The sequence below is a fragment of the Fundulus heteroclitus genome, unplaced genomic scaffold, assembly GCF_011125445.2.
Source record: "Fundulus heteroclitus isolate FHET01 unplaced genomic scaffold, MU-UCD_Fhet_4.1 scaffold_37, whole genome shotgun sequence".
In the NCBI taxonomy this organism is placed as follows: Eukaryota; Metazoa; Chordata; class Actinopteri; order Cyprinodontiformes; family Fundulidae; genus Fundulus; species Fundulus heteroclitus.
The window spans coordinates 3,444,576-3,466,697 of NW_023396781.1; the positions used below are offsets into that span (position 1 = coordinate 3,444,576).

The window sequence follows — 22,122 nt, forward strand, 5'->3', positions numbered from 1 at the left end:
CCTCTGTGTTTGGTGACCTTAACTGACTAACATTATTGTTCTATTTGTGATGCAACCTGGTGCCAATTCTAAAGGGTGTCATGAAAAGTGCCCTCCCCCACCCCAGCACAGTTTTCTTCTTGTTTTGTCTCACTTAAATGTTTCAGATCATCAAACCAAAGTTTAATACCAGACAATGCTAATCTCAGAAGATAAATGGAAATCATGGTTTAATTTATTAAAGGTTAAAAATCAAACCAAACCCTCCTGGTCCATTGTGAAAAGGTAATAACCCTTTAAACCTAATAACTGGGTGTTTGCCCCTTGACAGCAAAAACGTTTCATTTCAGGCGTGGACTTGCTGCTGTGCTTTGGATCATTGATCTGCTGTATAACCCAAGTGAGGCTGGAACTTAAGGTCACAATCTGATGACATTGTCCTTCAGGATTTTCTGCAGATATCAGGCTCCCGTCGATTACAGCAAGTTGTCCTGGTCCTGAAGCAGCAAGGCAGACCCAGACCATCATTTCCCAATGTTTTGTTCTGTGCCCCCATGAAAAAACACTGGTCCCACCCTGGCCCTCCTGCTAAATTTGACACTGCTGTAAAACAATGACCACTACCGTTTCATGTCCTTGTTCTGAAATGCTGTTCATTTTCCTCCAGATGAAACATGACCCACACCTTCTAAAATGCTCCACATTTGTCTCATGAGTCCACAGAATATTTCCTCAAAGACTTGGGGAATTATCAAAATGGGTTTATTTTGGTAAATGTTAGACAGGTCTTTGTGTTCTTTTGGGTCAGTGAAGGTTCTGGTATTGGAACTCTCCCATGGAGGCAATATACAGGCAGTCTATCTTCTTATTGCTGAATCACAGGTACTTTGTACCCTACAGGTCTAGCAGTAATCAGACTTGGATGTGGCTAAGATTAACATAAAAATATGGTTAACTACAGATGGCTTTTGTTCTAAATGAAATTACTTCAATTCAGTTTACATATAATGTGTCAATTCACAACAGATATCATTTCAAGGCAAGGCAAATTTATTTGTATAGCACAATTTAGTACAGAGACAATGCAAAGTGCTTTACATTATTAAAATATAGGGAAATAAAACAGAATAAAAGCAAGTAGGAATATAATGTGGAAACAAAATACAACATTAAAAACAGTTGGACTAAAAAAACTAGTGATGTTTCAGTAGAACAGTTTAACTAGAGCAGTAGAAGGCAGTCCTAAAGAAATGTGTTTTTAATCTTGATTTAAAGGAACTCAGGCTTTCAGCACTTTTACAGTTTTCTGAAAGTTTGTTCCAGATAAGTGGAGCATAGGAACTAAATGCTGCTTCTCCTTGTTTAGTTCTGGTTCTAGGTATGCAGAGTAGGCTGGAGCCAGAAGACCTTAGTGGTCTGGAGGGTTTATACACTGATAACAAGTCTGTGATGTATTTAGGTGCTAAGCCATTCAGGGATTTATAAACTAACAGAAGGATTTTAAAGTCTATTCTCTGAGATACAGGGAGCCAGTGTAAGGACTTTAGAACTGGGGTGATGTGCTCTACTTTCTTAGTCTTAGTGATGACGCGGGCAGCAGCATTCTGGATCAGCTGCAGCTGTCTGACCCACTTTTTAGGCAGGCCTGTGAAAACACCATTGCAGTAATCAATTCTACTAAATATAAACGCATGGATTAGTTTTTCCAGATCCTTCTGAGTCATCAGTCCTTTAATCCTGGAAATGTTCCTCAGGTGATAGAAAGCCGACCTTGTAACTGTCTTTAGATGCTTTTGAAGGTTCAGGTCTGAGTCCATCACTACACCCAGATTTCAGGCCTGATCAGTGGTTCCTAGCTGAAGCAGCTGAAGCTGTGTGCTAACTTTTGATCTCTCCTCTGTTGGTCCAAAGATTATTACTTCAGTTTTGTTTTTATTCAATTGGAGAAAGTTTTGACACATCCAGGCATTGATTTATTCTAGGCATTTACTCAGTGCTTGAACTGGTTTATAGTCACCTGGTGACATGGTGATGTAGAGCTGTGTGTCGTCTGCATAGTTATGGTAGCTGATGTTGTTGTTTTTTATTATCTGAGCAAGAGGGAGCATATAGATATTGAAGAGGAGGGAACCCAGGATGGACATTTGGGGAACCCCACACGTTAGGGCACAATCCAGTCTTACAGACAGATCTGAGGTCAGTTACATCCATTCCTAGTTATCCAACAGTGCAGTCAAGTTCAGCATACATTTTCAAATTGGTAAAGTTTTCTACCTTAATCAAACCCTGCAGATTGCATTGTGTCATAGACTTTCCAGCAATCCCCTATACTGAGCATGCATATAGGGACAACGAAAGGGAAAACTCCCCTTTAACAGGAAGAAACCTCCAGCAGAACCAGAACCAGGCTTGGTGTGAATGGCCATCTGCCACGACCAGCTGAGAACATCGGATGTGTCGAAAGAGATAAAATCTCGTCAGAAAACAACAAACTGACGAAACCATTAGTTTGATGATCTGGAACGTCTCAGTGAGACAAAAAAGCTAAGTCAGCCAAAAACCTATAAGGGAGCAAATCTTTTTTTGACATCACTCTAAATGTAACCACCTCAATGCCAGTTGAATCTTTTAGTCATCGTTAGTCTTCATGTGTATCAAATGACATCTGAGTTGGACATTGCTGTTGGGTGCTTACCTGTTCTGATCAGTTCTAACAGTCAGGTGTTCACTTCCTTAGAATTAAATGTGTGGCAATAGATGTGGCCACCAGGCATGGCCAAGCAATTAGTATTGTACATATATCTACACGTGTTTATAAGCTTAAATAAACTATTTAAGGATATTTCTGAGCCAATCCCTATTTTATAGTTATTGCATAGTTATACATATTTATGTTTTTTTTCTAATGGCTATAACTATAATATCCACAAATGTGCTTTAAAGATTATTTCAAATGTTATATATTTAAAAATAATAATAAAAGAGGCATTCCCAAATTAGAATGGCCACTCCAAACACTCTGGTCCCACATTGTCTGGCATAGTATTTAAACAAATAACATAAAAAAACATTTTGTTAAGACAAACTGGAATGGGGGAGAGGGGGGGGGGTGTTATCAAACAAAGCGGTTGTGGTGATAGATCTGTTTGGTAGGAGCTCAGTCAGTGATTTTATCTGTTGGTGCGCTGTCTTAGTGCTTTGCTTTAGAAGTGTGTTCTTCTTCTGGTACATCCCACATCCTTCCGGTGTTGGATGTTCTCCACGAGTCCCTCGTCTTCTCAGTGATCAGCGCTGCTAGGATTCTGCTGGTGGGCTGGTTCCAACCGTAAACTGGAATGAGAGCCGGCAGTCAGTATCTGGACATGGCATTAGATTGTTTTGGTGTCGCAGAGTGAGCTGCTTAATGTGAGCAAGGAAACAACTCTCCAGTTCAGCTTCCCAGTCAGCCCACTATCTATCAGTTCCATCTGCATCAGTTCTCCAGAGAAGAAACTGGTTATGCCGCCGGTGAGGACAAACACCTGTTTGCATGAAATGCAGATGTGGAAAAAGTTGCGAATACACGATGTCAGATCATTTTGCCTTGTCATATTGAGCAACATATTTCCTTTTCATGATTCGGCAGTTAAAAAAATCCCCAAAATCAATGAGATATGTTGTAAAAACCAAGAGTACATTCCTGGACATATTTACTGTCCAAGCATTTGCCAAGGATGGAATGGGATTGAACATGATCTGAGGAAGCAGTCTGATGAATGACTTCCAGCCTCTCTGCTGCTTCAGGAATGAGAAGGATGATGAGGAGCTGGTGGCTGCCAATCAGGTGCATTGATGGACTGATCACAGCAGTAGCTCTGTTTAAGGTCAAGCTTTACGCTGAAACTTCTCTTGACGTTGTGAAGAAGAGCAGGTCAAAATTCCTCCACAGCCATGTTAGAGATGATTTCTGAGGTCTGTTAGTGCTTAGGATGCTGTTTAACGTTTCCTTTCTGTATTGTGTCGTGGGATGACTTCTACTGTGAAATGGCAATAAAGACGTTTTAAACAGAAGATGAAATCAAAGGATGTTTCTTTGTTTTTTTTATTTTTTACACATTCATGGGTTTTGGTTCAGTTTTTGGTAACTGAATAAGAGAGTTATGTCCTGATGTGTAAAATCTCTGAATAGTAAGAGGGCGTACATTCTTTTTCGCAACACTTTTTTTTTTTTTTTTACTTATTTAAGATTGGCTAAAAATTAAACAGACTGGTGTCTCTTAGATGTTGGACATGCCCCTGTTCAGACCTGTTCTGGCCCACTCCTCATGAGCAAACTGCTCCAGTTGTCTCAGGTTTGAAGGGTGCATTCTCAGCTCCTTCTACAGACGTTCAACAGGATTTAGATCAGGGTTCAATGAATCAGTCATATTCATTCTTTAGGGGTTCTTTTTTGGGTCCTTATGCTGTTGGGAGACCCATGACCTACAACTGAGGCCAAGCGTTCTGACGCTAGGCAGCACATTTCTCTCCAGAATTCTTTAACAGTCTTGTGATTTCATTAAACCCTGCACAGATCTAAGACCCCCAGTGCAAGGTGACGTAAAGCAACCCCAGACCTTCTTCTCTAGGTATGCTCATGGAGCTGATGTGCCTTGCCAAAAAGCTCCAGCAGTGCTCTAACAATGATGGACGGTGCGAATCTAACACTGATGTACCTTGACCTTGGAAGTCACCTTCAATTTATCTGGAGTTTGTTCTGTCCTCTGTGGTCGCCATTCATATGATTCTTCTCTTCAAGGTGTCCTTTTTCCTCCTGCAGCAACGTCCAGGGAGATTGGCTACAGTCCTGTGGACCTTAAACTTCTGAATAATTTGAGCAACTCTATAGTCACAGGAACATGAAGCTGCTTGGGGATGGTGTTCTGTTGGGGTGGCATACCCCATCACAACAGCAGAGCAGCAGCGGGTTTTTACATCTCTATCAAAGGCTATGTCTGATTTTCATTGGTTCATTTTCAGTAAATCTTTATTTATTACATTTGTCAGTTTCAAGTAATTTCAGAAACCATTGTGGGATATTCTTTGATTAACAGAAGGGAGCCAACAATTTAGTCCATGGCTGTATTTTCAGGATTGTTTTTGACCCAATTATTTGTAACAAACATGAGCAACATATTTGATGTATATTGATGTTTTCACTTGAAACAATTCAACATTTGTTACTGGTCTCACAACCAGTAACAATGTGTTTATGATATTCTATGTTATCATGATATTAAAGAAAACTTTGAACCACCTTGCTGCTGAAATGTGCTAAACAAATAAACTTGACTTGACTTGACTTGACGATATCCTAACACTTAACAAATGGAAGAAAGCAAACCCTCTGCAGGTCATCTACAAACTGTTCCCGGATTGTTAGAAGAAGATGGTCTTGGAGGACATTCCGTCTCTTTCTTCATGGTGGAGGTCTCGGGCAGAGCTGGGAGAAAGCCCACTACCTTGAATGAGAAGCAACGCAGCATATGGATTGCATTGGGAGGATTTTTACTGTTTACATAATACAATTTATGGTAGCGTTTACCGTATTTTAACCTGTCATCTTTCAGCTTGAGGCTGAGCTTCTGGGTGATTTAAAGCTCTCTTATCTTTCAGGGCAGAATTTCTTTTCATTTTGTTACAAAGCAAACCACTTAAACTAATGAATCTCTTTACAATCAGTGGATCATCCTCTGATCACTCTGCACAATAATCTAAAATCAGCATTCATTTTCACCACAAAAACTGGAGCTACAGAGTAATACATAAACACAACATTTGACCTTTGATAAGTGTGACAGAGATCTCATTCTGAGCCGGGTTGATGTTGCTCAGATGTAGAGGGAGAATTGCTGCATTTTTTCCTTCAGAATGCCTCTACAGACTGTATTATCAGTGCTTTGCAACATCTCCATGTCATTCATTGATACCTGTGTGCTGACATCTTGAGAATCTCGCTGGTGTCCCTGAGAACATAATATTAACTATTGGAGATGAATATGAATAATGTTATATCTACTACAATCCTATTATTAAAACAAACTGAAGGAATATTATGTTAAACAGGAAACAACATGTGGATGAGGTGGTTGAAATAGTGAAAAGCTTTAATCCCATCTTTGTTAACAGTTGACCTGACTGCTGTTGATATGCTGGAGACAGGACTGTCCAGAAAAAGGGAAGAGGAGGATCCATAGACAGCTCTTACTAAAAGTACTGGTAAAGAACTGGAAAAGATGTTCTAGAAATCTAAAATCTATAATGCAGTCCTGCCATGTTCAGAAAAGATGAAGCATTTAGGATTAGAAGAGGGTCTTCAAGAAAAAAAAAGAGGAAGTCCAGATGCCTTCTACTTACCGCATTTTTCGGACTAGAAGTCGCCCTGGAATATTAGTCGCATCAGTCAAAATGCGTAATAAAGAGGAAAAAAACATATATAAGTCGCACGGGACTATAAGTCGCATTTATTTAGAAATTTATTTCACACGATCCAAGACTAAAAACTGACATTTAATCTGGTAAGCCAATTTATTCAACTGCACAGCTGCAGCCACAATCAGCTGAAAAATATGGAACATACCTGGGAGGTTGAATGGGGTAAATTAGCCCAACAGGCCACCAACACCAACCAGGAAAGTTCTCATCAGAGCATTTCGGTCTAATTACTTTGAAATTAGACAGTGAACGTAACAGTGCTATGTGCTAATCTAACAGTATTGATGTTTCAGAGCAACATAAAGCTGACGTGCATCAGCAAAGTTGTAAACCGCCCGGACATCAGTTCTGTAAGCTAGCGCTAGCTGTTATCAGACAGAGTTCTGCTGCTGTCTGGGCATTTCAGGGAGCACCACTCATCGCCCTGCTGCGTGAATGCATACTGAAACAGTCGGTTTTGTTGTTTATAATTATAAGTTAATGTTTTAATTCATTTTTAAGTGGTGCAAGAGCAGCATAAGCCTAGAGCACCCTCTTGCAGCTATAGACGGTAATGTTTACTACTTGGTTCATGTTGTTCAGTGTGATTTACCATTTAAAATTTATATATAAGTCACGACTGACTACAAGTGACTTGATTGGCCAAACTATGAAAAAAGTGTGATTTACAATCTGAAAAATATGGTTAGGATTGTCCTGTACTGGATGAATGACAATCTACATCGAGTTGATATGTTAATTGTGAAAAATGTGGAGTCTTCAAACCATTTGCACGTACCTGTAATCTGCTATAGACCATATCCAAACTAAAAGCTCTTCCTTTGTACAAAATGTACACACCTGCTTTTCTGATTTAGGAAGCTCTTTTATGGCATCAGTTAAATTTGTTTAAAAAATTACATGTTACTTTTGTAGGAAAAGGGTACTTTTTGACAACTGAAAACAGGATTTTATACTATAAATACTGATATACTTCTTATCAAAGTCGAATGATGGAATAATAGGCAACAATTTGTGAATATGCGGATGTTTGGACATCACCTGTGGACAGAGGGAGGTGGTAATGTGCAACCGTTTTGAAAGAAAGCAATGTCTAAGCAGTTTTACCACATCAAACTCCTATCTCTCCTTTTGACTCCAACATTTAAATTTCATCAGATGCTGAGAAGTATCTGCACAGTTTTAGCCTCTCAGAAAGTGTTGTCAGCACAATCGACTAAGTTCTTGGGGGAGAAAACGTTTGAAAACATTAAGTCTTGTTCTGTGTCTGTGTGTTATATATGAATCTGTGTGAATTTTCAGCTGGTGTCTCACCAAAATTTCATTATGGTGAAATAATGACAATAAAGAGTCTTGATTCTTGAAATATTTTTTACTCTGGTCACTTAACTGAATAAAGCGCATATTTTAACCAAACAAACACACACAGTTTGTGCTAAAGTGAGAGTAATTGTTTTTGCACAAGCTTTATTGTTGGAATGTTATTTTCTATCTTCTGAGTCGGCACTGTCATTTGAATGTCAGGTAAATATACACTGTACCAAGTTTACTTATTTATTTAGTGAAAATAATAACAATTTGCACATTGTTTTGTTCAGTTTTGTCTTTCTGATTAGATGCTTTCTATAATAATAAATCAGACAGCGAATCCAAATGATGCTCTGGACGTCGGAAGTCTTTTCACCAAATACTTGCATTTTCTTGATAACAGCATTCTACTTTTACAACAGCAGAAATATTCTGAAGTAACCCTGCTTTTAGTTGAGTATTGTTCAGGTACTCTACCCATGTGTCAGTGCTGGAACTGAAACTATCTATGTAAAATGTCAAAATATTGCAATTTTTGCAATATTTGCTGTTGGTAGAAGACAAAAATATTCTGCCTACCAGAAAACCTTGAAGGGGTGATAAATACAATTATTTTTTTTAAAAAAAACTGTAGGGAAAACAAAACAGATTATATTTGGGATTATAGAAAGTGTAGTAAAGCAAACAACAAACATGTGAAGGTCAAACAAGACATTACATCAAGATTTCTGAGTGTAATAATAAACAAGAGAATTTGTCATAAACAAATTAAGCAAAGTAAATTCTAAAGAGAAAATGTCAAAAAGGTAGCAGATTAAAAGTCATATCTGACTGCAACACAGGTAATGACGTGCTATTTGACTGTTTCAAGTTCTGAAGAGCTCGCCCAATGAGATCATATTCAAGTCAACTGGGTTAAAGCACAGACACAGCTAAAAGTTTATTATAAGCCTTCAATCATAGACATCATATACGTAGACGCGTCGTTGGGTGCAGGTTCGCACGTCAACGTCACCGCCATATTGTATGTGGCAGAAAGAAGTTAAGTTCTGTAGTAGTGAACGTGGATCAGAGAAGATCCCTCATTCCTGTGCTGCATGGAAATGTATTCGGGCTGATTCACTACTTGTATCTGCCTTCTATAAACTGAGGCTGCACCATGTTGCAAAACTGGACACACTAAAGCTGCAGAGTGGCAACACTAGAAAAAAGCTGTGCAAGACCACTCTTTTTTCAAGGTTTTTAGCTTGCATACAGTACAGACTGTTGTATTTAGACATAGATGTGCATATATAGATTTTCAAGTATTATAAATAAGCCAAATAAATAACTGTGTGATTTTATAAATATATATATATATATATATATATATATATATATATATATATATATATATATATATATATATATATATATATATATATATATATATATATATATATATGTGTGTGTGTGTGTGTGTGTGTGTGTTATGAATATAAGGATCAATTTGTTAAATCTAAACATTGTGGTCTTCATTATTTCATAAAACCGTGCCACATGTGAACTTTTAGGAACACACTTTTTGGGGGAGTATTAAATAGGTAAAATTACTAATATGAGAAAAAAGTCCTAGGACAATACAGTAAAATAAATAAATAAATAAAAAACACAAAATGGTAATGTTATGAGAGAGATATTATGACATTTTTCTGTGAAGAATAGTCACAGTTATTTCAATCCTGGAGTAATAGGGCTAGGTTAGATTATTTTTATTATTTTTATTCTTTACGAGAAGAAATTCAGGAGAATGACGCTAAAGGGATACGAAAATAAACTTGTAATATTACAAAAATAAAAATATTACGAATACAAAGTATATTTAGAGATTAAAGTCCCTCTGATACTGTTTAAGTGACTGAGTCTAACTGCAGATTTGCCACATTTAACATGGCGGACGACGCGTCTACGTATACGATGTCTATGCCTTTTAAAGGATTTTCCGTGTTTAGATGAGCAGATTACAGAAATGTCCCACAGTCCATAAACACATCTAGGCCTTCAAACTGGTTCCGTTCGAACGCTGTTACGTCGGCGCGTTGTCTCCCGCTCAACCGGCAGCCAAGTGTCCCCCCCTCTGATTGGTAGTTTTGAAACGTATCGAGCGCGCTCATTGGTGCTTTTTGAACCGCTGCTGCGCTGCGGCTTGTTTAAAATAGTTCCTCGGCGTTGCAGTGGCGACAGTCGGTTAATGAAGAGAGCATTGTGCAGGAAACGACACAAAACTAGGTATTTGTTTTATTTGGTCACATTTACAAATTAACGGATGTACGATTCGTCAGGTCGAGGTTAGATCTGGGCTTGTTATCGCTAGTTTAAAAGTCCGAGAACTGTTTGAAAATCGAGGAATACTTGTGGCTCCTCTCTGTTTAGCACTGTGTAAGCTAGCGGTAGGTAAGTAGGTGAAAATCTTCTGTATTAATGGAAATCTCTATCCTGGCCTCATTGTTATCGATCGGGTTAATGGTCCGCCGATTATCTTTAATTTAGGGAAATCACATAGCTGGAAACTGTTGATGGTGTCATTAATCAGCTGATTAAAATGTGTAAGCTAATAAAATGGTTGTCAGAAAAAGCCTCCTGAGTGTTTGAAACAACTGTTTTCTTAAATGACCCGTTTCCCCCTCTCTTTTAGGCAGAGATGGAAGACTATGTAAAAATAGAGAAGATCGGAGAAGGTTTGTCTTGTTTTTTTTCCAAAGATCACAAGTGTACATTTGTCATGTAATATGGTCAGGATTTGAACTGACGCCCTGAAAAGCAGCAGCCTGGTGTCAGTCTCACTGGAAGAACAAGCCTAGATTTGAGCTTCTGTGTGGCAATAAGATCTGATTAAACACACGAGCTTCATGGCAGTCACACAGGAGGGCCCCCTGTCTTAGCAGAGGTTTACTCCATGGAAACTTCACAAGCATCAAACCAATCACACGTATTTAATAGTATCCTGATATTGTTTTAGTGATGTTTCCGTCAGTGAGAAAACAGCCATCTGGAACTGACAGTAATTTGATCCATCTGACTGGGCTGGTACGATCAGATCTCAGCTTGTTGACGTGTGCTCTTGTTCAGATGCTGTGTCTTAAATGTTTTAAGTTTATTTTCAGGAAATGACTGTTTTTTTTTCTCAAAGTCTATAGACTTGATATTCTTATACACAGAAATATAGTGGAAAGGTTTATAACCCCTGTTTTTGTGACTAATAATTGTCAAATCTCATGTTTTATTTGAATAACTCCACCTTCTGCACAGGTACAGTCGTTACTGAATAGCAAAGAGCCATTAGTTATTTATATGGCTCAGCGTGTAGCGAACACTGTCAGGAAAAAAACGTTTTTTTTTTTCGTTTTTTTTTCCCAGGGACCTATGGGGTGGTATACAAGGGCAGACACAAGGCCACGGGGCAGGTCGTGGCTATGAAGAAAATCCGTTTGGAGAGTGAGGAGGAGGGGGTTCCTAGCACCGCCATCAGAGAGGTGTCTCTGCTTCAGGAGCTCAAACATCCCAACGTTGTACGGTACGCGGCCTTCAATCCAATCCACTTTATTTATGTAGCACATTTAACAACAGGAAAAGTTTCCAATGTGCTATACATAACAAAAAATAAACTAAAAAGGACACAGAGGACCATACAACTACGCAGTGTTAAAAGCCAAAGAATAAAAGTGGGTCTTAAGATGGGACTTAAAACACTCCACTGTGGAGGCTGTTCTTATATGGAGGGGCAAAGTATTTCAAAGTCTGGGGCCAACTACAGAAAAGGCTCTATCCCCTCTGGTTTTAAGCCTCGTTTTAGGCACTATTAGCTGAAGATGGCTCTCAGACCTCCGAGCACGTGCCGGAGAATAAATCCGGAGGAGTTTGGTGATGTATTGAGGAGCCATCCCATTCAAGGCTCTAAACACAAACAATAAAATCTTAAAATCAATTCTGAAACGAACAGGGAGCCAGTGCAGAGACGCAAGAACATAACGATAAAAACGTGATTTTTAAAACGCCGTTTATTTGTTCAGTTTAAAATCGCTGTCTATGGTGACACCAAGGCTGGTTACTTTGGAACGTACAAAATCCTCGAAAGGTCTCAGGTCAGAGATGGCACTGCCAAACACCATCACCTCTGTCTTGCTCTCATTAAGTTTCAGAAAGGTTTTGGATAGCCAAGCCTTGATGTCACCCAGGCAGTGGACTCGGCCTTCAGATGAAGGAGAGGGTGTGACAGCTGGGGGACAGAATGCACCAACTTGTGTAGCTTAAGAATATTTTTATTTTTTTTTATTTTTTTTATTTATTTATTACAGACACCAGTTGGCTGCACTGGTCACACTCACTTACTGAGAAGCGTAGGCATGCAAGATAGTCTTTAGGGTCTGCTAGGACTCTTACCGAAAATCTGTCCTTTTTGAACGGCGGAGCTTGGTGACGGAGCGTTCCTGGCTCTGAGCTTTGGATCGGTTTGGAAGATGTAGCGACCGTAATAGTAATCAACATGACTAGAATACAAAGGAAGGAAAACTGTTATTGTATAGAACTTTTTATTGACTTTTTTTTTTTCTATCATCGATATACATCTATAGTTAAACCCATATTGTTGTTGAACTATCGTCGAGCCCTATTTTGGTGTAATAAACTGTTACTCTGAACTTAAGAACATTACGCTCATCAAAAATGAGCATAATGTTGAGAGCAAGATAGGAAAGTCAGTAAAGCTCTTGAATGTGCATCAGCTCAGCTATAAACCTCCTAAACCACATTAGCTAACGCTAGCCTTTATTAGCGTGATGAACCCCCCTTCGAGCTGCACTATGCAACACTCTGCTTTGGGAACGCATCCAGGGAACAGAGCACCGCTTTTTTTTTTTTTTTTTTTTTGGTCCGGTTAATCATATAAATAATCAACCGATTAATAAAAAAATTGTTAGTTGCAGCCCTAAAATAGAGCTCTTAGTGTTTGTTTATAATAATGGTAGAATGGTAGTAAGACACTGTGCGTGTGCAGCAAAGGATAAACAAGGAAGTAGCTAAAGGTCCAAGGTCCAGTGTGGGGGAAAAACGCAAAAAAATATGATCCCAAGAGGGAAAAGACTGGAATGTCGCTGGGAATACAGTTAGCTTGTTTAAGCATTTCTGTTGTCGCTTCTCATGGTTACCGTCCTCAGAAATGAGCTTTCTGGTTGACTTCTTTTCCGTGATGTTTCCTAAAATGTTCCTAGCAGTCTTCTGTCGCTCTCTCTCCTTCGCTCCGTGTTAAGCAGCCCAGCAATATCCACTGGCTCAATGCAATTGGAGCTTTATTGTGGACCATGCAATGCACCGTTGGAAGGCTCCTCTGCTCTGCTTCCAGAAACTGACCAAATCTTTTGACTTGGACCAGTCATTCAGGAGTAACAGAACAGAGAAGCTCTTTGCATTTCATGTCTAGGGATTATTAGTGAGGAACACTGGAATAAACAATTTAAGCTTCTAGGGTGTTAATTTCTGTGTGATCTGTTTCCAGAGCATCTTAATGTGTAAAAGTTTATCTAAATAATCCTGATTACATCACTGACACCTACTGAAGGGTTTCTGAGCCATAGTTTCCAGGCACAGGTTAACCTTCCCCTCTCTCTTTGTCTCAGACTCATGGATGTCCTGATGCAGGAATCTCGTCTCTACCTCATCTTTGAGTTCCTGTCCATGGACCTGAAGAAGTACCTAGACACTCTCCCCTCCGGCCAGTACATGGACCCCATGCAAGTCAAGGTGCTTTAATGTGGAATCTCTGACAAGCCTTTGTTGCAGTCTGCTGTCAGTGAGATGAACATCATGTGCCATCTTGCTTGGTTTCCCTAAAGTCTCTGTCTTCACATTCCCTTCCGTCTCCTTGTTGGGTCTCTCAGAGCTACCTCTACCAGATCTTGGAGGGAATTTTCTTCTGTCACTGTCGCCGGGTCCTCCACCGGGACCTGAAACCTCAGAACCTCCTGATAGACAACAAGGGAGTGATCAAACTGGCCGATTTTGGCTTGGCGCGAGCTTTTGGCGTTCCAGTCAGGGTGTACACCCACGAGGTGAGAAATGTCCAGCCACCTGGACTAATTCAGCCTTTTTCAAAGCTTTCCATTGACCAGAAGCTGTGTTCTCAGGTGGTGACTCTTTGGTATCGGGCTCCGGAGGTCCTGCTGGGCTCGCCCAGATATTCCACCCCTGTGGATATTTGGAGCACCGGAACCATCTTTGCTGAGCTAGCTACCAAGAAGCCACTTTTCCACGGAGACTCGGAGATAGACCAGCTCTTCAGGATTTTCAGGTTCAATTGAATTTTATTTATATAGCGCCAATTCATGAAACATGTCATCTCAAGGCACTTTACAAAGTCAAATTTAATCATATTATACAGATTGGGTCAGATTATACAGATTGGTCAAAACATTTCCTATATAAGGAAACCAGTTGATTGCATCAAAGTCTCAACAAGCAGCATTCACTCCTGGAGAAGCGTAGAGCTACAGGGAGAGTTGTCTGCATTGAACATGGCTTTGCAGCAATCCCTCATACTGAGCAAGCATGGAGCGACAGTGGGAAGAAAAACTCCCCGTTAACGGGAAGGAAAACCTCCAGCAGAACCGGGCTCAGTATGAACGGTCATCTGCCTCGACCGACTGGGGTTACAGAAGACAGAGCAGAGACACAACAAGAGAGACAAAAAACACAGAAGCACACATTGATCCAGTAATCTGTTCTACATTAGATGGTAGTAGCGGGTGAGCCGTCTTCCCTGGATGATATCACAGTTAACAGAACGCCAGACCAGGTGTACCTACTATGAAGAAAAAAAGAGAGAACAAAAAGTTAAAAGCTGAAATGACTACAAGCAATGCATAATTGAAGAACAGTAGAAATCAGTAGAGTGAGAGAAATAGACCCTGATGTCCTCCAGTAGCCTAAGCCTATAGCAGCATAACTATAGAGGTAGCTCAGGGTAACATGAGCCACTCTGACTAGAAGCTTTGTCAAAAAGGAAAGTTTTAAGATTAGTCTTAAAAGTAGACGGGGTGTCTGCCTCACGGACCAAAACTGGGAGTTGGTTTCACAGGAGAGGAGCCTGATAACTAAAGGATCTGCCTCCCATTCTACTTTTAGAGACTCTAGGAACCACCAGCAGACCTGCAGTCTGAGAGCGAAGTGCTCTGTTAGGAACATACGGGGTAATCAGAGCTCTGATATATGATGGAGCATGATTATTAAGGGCTTTATACATTAGAAGAAGAGATTTAAATTCTATTCTTGATTTAATAGGAAGCCAATGAAGGGAAGCTAAAACAGGAGAAATATGATCCCTCTTGTTGATTTTCATCAGAATTCTTGCCGCAGCATTTTGGATCAGCTGAAGGCTTTGAACTGCATTTTGTGGACTTCCTGATAGTAAAGAATTACAATAGTCCAGCCTTGAAGTAACAAATGCATGGACTAGTTTTTCAGCATCACCCCTGGACAGATGATTATTAATTAATTAATTAATTTATTTATTTATTTATTTATTTATTTTTTCAACAAAACTTGAAATAGATTGACTGACTCTGGGCTGGAAAACCCAAGTTTTAGAGCAAGATTTCTGAACACCAACAGCTGATCTAAATAATAACTTTCTAATTGAACGTCCCCTCCAGAACCCTGGGCACACCAAACAATGATGTGTGGCCCGAAGTGGAAAAGCTGCCCGACTACAAAAACACTTTCCCTAAATGGAAGGCCGGCAGCTTGTCATCGATGGTGACAAACCTGGACGAGAATGGTCTGGACCTGTTGGCGGTGAGGACGATGGCTGCTGCACACACCCTGAATAACGTTTCAATGGTTTTATGGGAAAATGAGAGCATAATAAGGGTTTTTAATGTGCTGAAACAGTGTTTCAGCTAAGTTCTACTGAGAAATGAACTAATCTGCTGATAGAAAACGAGAGCTGCAGTTACAGAATATCGCAATATTGTCTTTTTTCCCTGCAGCTCTTCTTACTTTCCTCCAGTAAAATGTATCTTCTTTTGCCTGAAGTTACTTGATTCAATTTTTTACATAATTCAGCTCCAACAATGTCTCAAGGCACTTTGCACTCACAAAACTTCAACTAATACAGACATGCAGAGTTAGCTGAATCTGACACATTCAGCCTTACATCCAGCCCAGTTTTGTCCTGCTTATTAAACAATGCATGAAGTCCCTGGCCTGGCAGCAATCCCTCATATTGGCCATTTAAGAAATGCCTAACTGACACCTTTCAGTTATTTTATACCAAAAGACATTTGCTCCAAAAAAAAGTAGATATTTGTGTATTTCTATTCTAACTTTAACTCAGACTTCATGTCACCTTTGCTAAGTAGTTCCGTCATAAATACAACGGGTTTGTGGGCAAAATGATGCCAAGATTTTCTGGGCTAATTGTTGGTGAGACGGTTTGGCACCAAACCAGTGGCTGGGCAGCGGTGGAGCTGGAGTGCGCTGCATGGCTGTCTGTTTTCATGGAAACATTCTAGAGCACCGTGTCAGCGCTTCTTTCTGGCCTGGACACTATAAGCTCACCTGGATCTGCAAACAGTAACACTGTAGTTGGTTAGGTGATGCTGGTTCACTGTAGGGCGGGAACAGTTGGATTAATCGATTACTAAATTAATCGATAGCTGCAGCCCTACTTCATTGTAGCACTAGCCTTTCCTCTCTCTACATATTGGGCTGCTTTATCAGACCTCTCCCCTCTTGAAGCCAAGCCTTCTCAAAGACCTGAATCTTTAAACTAGCTGGAAGGAGCAGAGGATACCTGCAGAGCTCTAACTGAATCTGACTCTCCTGACATGGCTCAGCAGCTGCTTTCATCCCGCTGACTTAAAACCCCTTCCACCTAAAGCTTAGAGCAGCTCTTTTATTCAGGGTCCCTCTTCATATGTAGTAGGGCTGTATGATTTAGCCACAAATCAAAATTGCGATATATTTCAACCATAATTGCGATTTATTATTGACTTCCCTGCATTAGGCACAAGCAACGAAAATAGCCTGTAGATAAATGTTTGTAAACAAGGACTATTTAAAACAAGAAATGTAAGTGTTTTAATAAAAACAATATCAGGATATTCTTATTCAGGGGAATAGCTTTGTGAGTTGGACATCAATCCTTGTTGAACATAAAGTGCAACCAACAAACGGGTCTATGTATTAAACAGTCTGACCAGAACTTAATGCTATGATGAGAATCCTGAATGTTTCTAGTAAAGTATTGATTATATAAACTCTAAAACCAATAATGAAATTGGATTATGTCACTGCTGCAACTCTCTTGTGCCTTCCATGTGGAGGCAAACCCACTTTAAACACATTACCAACACCTAAAGGACGTTTTTTATCCATTAATTGTTACGCGTCCAAAAATTGCAGCACTCAGTGATTTGGAAAGTGTTTTTATTTTTTTATTTTTCATTATTGCGATTATTACAAATATGAATAATAGTCCAGCCCTAACATGCAGACTAAAAACCTGTGCATCTCACCTATATGTGTGGAGACATGAAGACTAATATGTGCTAAACTAATATTATTCCTTGTGCAGATGCAAGTATCAAAATGAGAAAGTTGCTAATGAATCATTTCCTAATTAATCATGCTAAGCTAATGCTAGCTTAGCATGCAGCAGCAGCATTCAGCATTTTGTTTTTCTTGTCTGCTTGGGAAAGTATCTCTGGAAAACACTTCTGTTTATTTTGTCTAAAAAAGAAAAAATATTGTTGCATGGTTTGTTTTTGTATTTTTATTTATTTTTTTGTTTTTCTGGTGGTTGTCCACATGTTAACAGACCTAAAACTTCTAGCAGCAGCTCATTGTTTGGGTCAAGAGTGCTGCTGCAAGAGCACACTTGACCACTGTTACTGTTTGGGCTGGTGTGAATGGGTCCGTTTAAATAGATTCTTCAAATCTGATTATATATCATCTTTGATGCCACTAGGGCTGCAACTAACGATTATTTTAATAATCAATTAATCAATCGATTTATTTTTATGATGGATTGATGAATTGAACAAATAACAGCTTTATTTCCACTTTTTTCTAAAATAGAAAGTTTGGATTGAGCAAATAAGCGCACAAAAAGTTGCTACTTAGGAGTTCTGTTACAATAATATTAGGTAATAAATATTTTTGCTTCAACCAAAGAAGTTTATGTTGACTAGATTTAGTCAATCATTTAATAGTCAATGTTGTCTATATAAACAGCGATTTAACAACAGAAGTGAATCTGTAAAACTGGTGTGGTTTGGTTGAACGCCTCCCTCATTATATATATAATAAATAATTGGGCTTAACAATGAGAGCAGAGCAAAAACAACGTCTGATAATCACATAAACCACCAGCTCATTTCACACTGTTTCAGCACACGCTGCATTTATCTAAATACTACACGCTACGTTTGTCCTTCTACACATTTTTCTTCCAAGGACGTTTATTCTACAAGTTTTTCTAAATTTTTATAGAGTCAAAAAGAATGTTACATATTTAATACTTTTTATTTCTTCTGAGGGTTTACGTTTTTGAGGATGTCCTTTGTGGATGCTTAAGTCTGGTGTTTTTAATTTGGGTCTGCCGCTTATGATTCTGACCAAAATGTCATTATAAAGGCTCTTGATTCTTAAAGTTAGTTCAGAGCCCGTCTCCTTTCTCCCACACAGAACCTTCACTCACACTTTGTCAGCAAATTAAAACTTAATCAACAAATTATTACCATCAGAATGAAACTGTAGAGAACTGCTCTATGATCCATAACCTGATCAGCCTCCATCTAAACACTTGTTCTGATTAACTCATGAACTTACAGCGCCTCCATGTGGTTCTCTACATGCATGTGGTTCTCTACATGCATGTGGTTCTCTACATGCATGTGGTTCTCTACATGCATGTGGTTCTCTACATGCATGTGGTTCTCTACATGCATGTGCAGCACAGAACATTTTGGGCTCCTGCTCTCTCAGCAGCAGCAGTTCTCCGTCTCAGAACCTGCTGCAGGTCCACTCTGTGCGCTCAGAACAGTCACAACCAACACACCTCTGCGTTGGCTGTTGCTTTTTCCGCATGAAGAAGTACAAAACTTCTGCCGTTGTTTTATGGAAGCACCGTTAGAAGCTTAGTGTGGCGGGTCGCCAGGCTTATAATGCAGTAGCTGAAACTCTGAGAATTCTGACGTTGCCTGAAGCTGTTGTCATCTTGTTTTTACAGAACATATTTCAGGATGTACAGGGCAGACAACTCATTTTACACGTTGGGCAATTGTAAGGGCATGTATGGGAAAAGAAAAAAAATATTTAACTTCAAAACTTGCACTATGCACCTTTTTAAAGAGTTTGTAATTGCTGAATAAAATGGGATTAGATTCAAGCATTCAGTGTTATTTTGAGTAAAAATTCAGAAAAAAGAGCCTTTGGGGGCTGCTGGGCTTAAGTTTCTCCTCCTTTGCTTTTACCTGAATCCGGTAGGATTCGGTCAGTGACTATAAAAGTACTGAATTCTGTACCCACCCCTACTTAGGAGTGCAGATTTAATTTCACTCTACCTACTAAACGCTGTGCCTAATCGGAGTTCTGTTAACTGATCATAGCTGACAGAAAGTTAACTTGGGCAACCAGAAGTTTCAACATAGAGATAACCAAAACACAGCAGAACTTGCGTTAATTTAACCACTAAGCAGACAATGTTTATGAACAAAGGTTTAGTTCCCTTCCTACAGACGAACACGTAGTAGTTACTCGTTGATCACGGTCGTGTTCAGCTGCTCAGGTCGGCTGCATGCCTTTATTCATCTTTTACGTTTTTTACCTAGAGTCCTTTTAGATTTTGGGAAAGGAATAAATCATATTCCACCCTCTAACTTTCAGGATAACCCATTTCTGAATTGTACTTTCCCCACTGACAACGTTTTACCGTTTTTGCCGATGTTTTATCAAAATTCCTCTGATAGCAGTGTGTTTGTAATTTGAAGTCCAGGCAATGTTGTCTGGAGCTAAAAGTCTGAAACTCCTGTGGGTAAGAGGCGCTTCGCTTTAGGACAAATTGAGATTGCTGATTGGTCAGTTACTGACGAGCCTCTAGGACTGATTGACAGGCGGCATCACGTCAGGCTAAATGTCACACTTGTGGCTGTGGTTTGGAAAACAGGAACAAACATGTTCTAGCAGCATCATGGCTGCCTTTTTAATTCAAGATGCTGTATTTTTTAATTTGTTGCAATCCAGCATTGTTCTGCTGGGACCTGTTGATGATTAAGAACATGTTCCATCGTTGTGAAGTAGGTTCTTCGTAGCCAAAGGAAGGTGAGGCGATGCACGGCCTTCGTTCATACCTGCCAGAGGGCTGTATGCACTCACTGACGTGTTTGGACACAACACTGCTGTTATTCACTGTTCTTAGGATATAAAGTCCTGTTAGAACATGCTCCCAGCTAAATACTGTACTGAAGAACTTCCCAACCTTTAATGAAGTCAAGACCAACCTCTTTGGGGAGATGAAGATAAACCAAGATCCACAACAGGGACTGATAACTGCTCTAATGATGTCCGCTGAAACGGTTAACAGTCACTGTCTACCTAAGCTAATGTTCCCCATGTCTGTTTTCTCTTTCAGAAAATGTTGACCTACAATCCTCCAAAGAGGATCTCTGCACGAGAGGCCAGGAGCCATCCTTACTTTGATGACCTGGACAAGTCCATCCTGCCAGCTGTTAGCATTTAGAGCAAACATGGACCATCCATAGAAACACATGAACTCTGTTAACCTGTAAATATTTGTGTGTTGTGTGGGATTTACTGCAGACCTAAAGTTTCTAATATCTTTTCAATAAAAATGCACATTGTGTGAATCTCAAATGTTTTCTGTCTCAGGCCTGTAAATGTTCAAAGTGAAAAGATTCCCTTTTTATTTATTTTAATCAGTAGGTCTACAAAATTCAGAAATCATCTGATCCAAAGTGCTGCTGTGAGATCTGGTGGAAACGTCAACCATACTTCTGCAGTTTTACCTCTTTTTGTGCTCCTTGTTAGATTCAGAACTAGGAAAAATGTTAGATTCATCTGGCAGTTCAGCCCTAGACGATTAATACCTCTGGGCGATGGAAATTGGAGGCCAGCTCATTTCATTGGCATGTTTCTTCTGACTGCAAGTTGAAGCCTTTTGGAGCACACGTCATGCAAAATTTACTTTGGTTATCAAAAAGTATTCCCTGATGGGGGAAGTTTTTAAAATCCCCCCCCCCCCCCCCCCTTTTTTTTTTTTTTTAAGTGGTTGTATTTCAGCCACTGTTGCTGAAAAATACTGTCCTTAGGTGATCTAATCTGTAGTAGCAGTAGAGCTTTCTGAGCCATCTAAAATTTTAGCTTCATCCAAACCAGGTGTTTCCAAAGTCGGCCCCTGTAAAGATTATGTGTGGCCCTTCAACTGTATTTTTAAAAAAAGAGTTGGTCCACCAGAACAGGTGGCTGATGCAGATGGAAGATTTGTTTTTAATTAGGGCAAATTACAGAAAAATTAAAATCTCACAATTGGAAATGTTAAGTACAACACAAAGTATTTGACTTTTAATTAACACACTTTTGATATTCTCTTTAACTTCACAATAACGTCTATCAATAGCTTATTTACTCAAATGCAGACTTTGGGGCATTCAAATCAGCTTTGCATTCAATTATTACATTGGCTAGTTACAGCAAGTGTTTTCAAAGAACTGACCCAAATACTGTTATATTGCTAGACCAAAAATAGTTCAGTTTATTATAGTTGCAAACTGAATGACCGTCTTTAACACAATAAAAGATGAAAACCCTTTAAGTTTTGGATCTACAATGAATTTCATTGAACCAATTCTGGGAAGAAAAGCCTGCTTTTCTTCCCAGGACTTCAAACCTCAGCCACCCGCTCTGTTTCACAGGACTAGCCCACAGCCTCCATTACTTTACTGTCCTCCTCACCGCTCCAGGTGAGGGACATTCTGTGAGAGACCAAAGTGAGGAAGGCTGCAGGTCCAGACGGCATCAGCTTCAGGCTCCTGAGGTTCTGTGCAGGTCTGCTGTGTGGCATCATGGGACACATCTTCAAGCTCAGTCTGAAGCTGGGGAGAGTACCACAGCTGTGGAACACCTCCTGTGTGGTACCGGTGCCTAAGTCCACACACCCCAAAGGCCTCAACAGCTACAGGCTGGTAGCACTGACATTCCTGATGGAGACCTTCCAGAGGTTGATCCTCAGCCATCTTCGTCCCCTGGTGAGATTTTCATTCACTGCACTTTGCAGTGAATGGTGTGGGAGCAGCAGCTTATCTGTAGCTGAGGTGGCGGGGGACAGCCCCC

The 22,122-nt window shown here is 39.8% G+C and overlaps 1 protein-coding gene across 4 annotated transcripts; it reads left to right on the top strand.

The window, feature by feature from the left end:
* The first annotated feature begins 9,887 nt into the window (after positions 1 to 9,887).
* Positions 9,888 to 20,646, top strand: cdk1 (cyclin-dependent kinase 1). 4 transcript variants are annotated; one of them, XM_012857649.3, is made up of 8 exons: positions 9,888 to 10,008; positions 10,415 to 10,457; positions 11,137 to 11,293; positions 13,392 to 13,515; positions 13,653 to 13,823; positions 13,899 to 14,062; positions 15,423 to 15,564; positions 20,405 to 20,646. In XM_012857649.3, the coding sequence occupies exons 2-8, from the start codon at positions 10,421 to 10,423 to the stop codon at positions 20,510 to 20,512; spliced, it is 903 nt and encodes a 300-aa protein (XP_012713103.1). In that variant the 5' UTR covers positions 9,888 to 10,008; positions 10,415 to 10,420; the 3' UTR covers positions 20,513 to 20,646. The 4 variants fall into 4 exon arrangements, with proteins under 4 accessions (XP_012713103.1, XP_021169275.1, XP_021169276.1 ...); XM_021313600.2 differs by having other exon boundaries at positions 9,895 to 10,008; positions 10,419 to 10,457; XM_021313601.2 differs by lacking the exon at positions 9,888 to 10,008 and adding an exon at positions 10,043 to 10,173 and having other exon boundaries at positions 10,419 to 10,457.
* Positions 20,647 to 22,122: the final 1,476 nt, after the last annotated feature.

Bases quoted from the DNA above. Each gene is read 5' to 3' on its own strand.
- cdk1 (XM_012857649.3), top strand. From the start codon at position 10,421: ATGGAAGACTATGTAAAAATAGAGAAGATCGGAGAAG. The intron at 11,294-13,391 runs GTACGCGGCCTT...TCTTTGTCTCAG, and splicing joins AAACATCCCAACGTTGTACG to ACTCATGGATGTCCTGATGC. The intron at 13,516-13,652 runs GTGCTTTAATGT...TGGGTCTCTCAG, and splicing joins TGGACCCCATGCAAGTCAAG to AGCTACCTCTACCAGATCTT.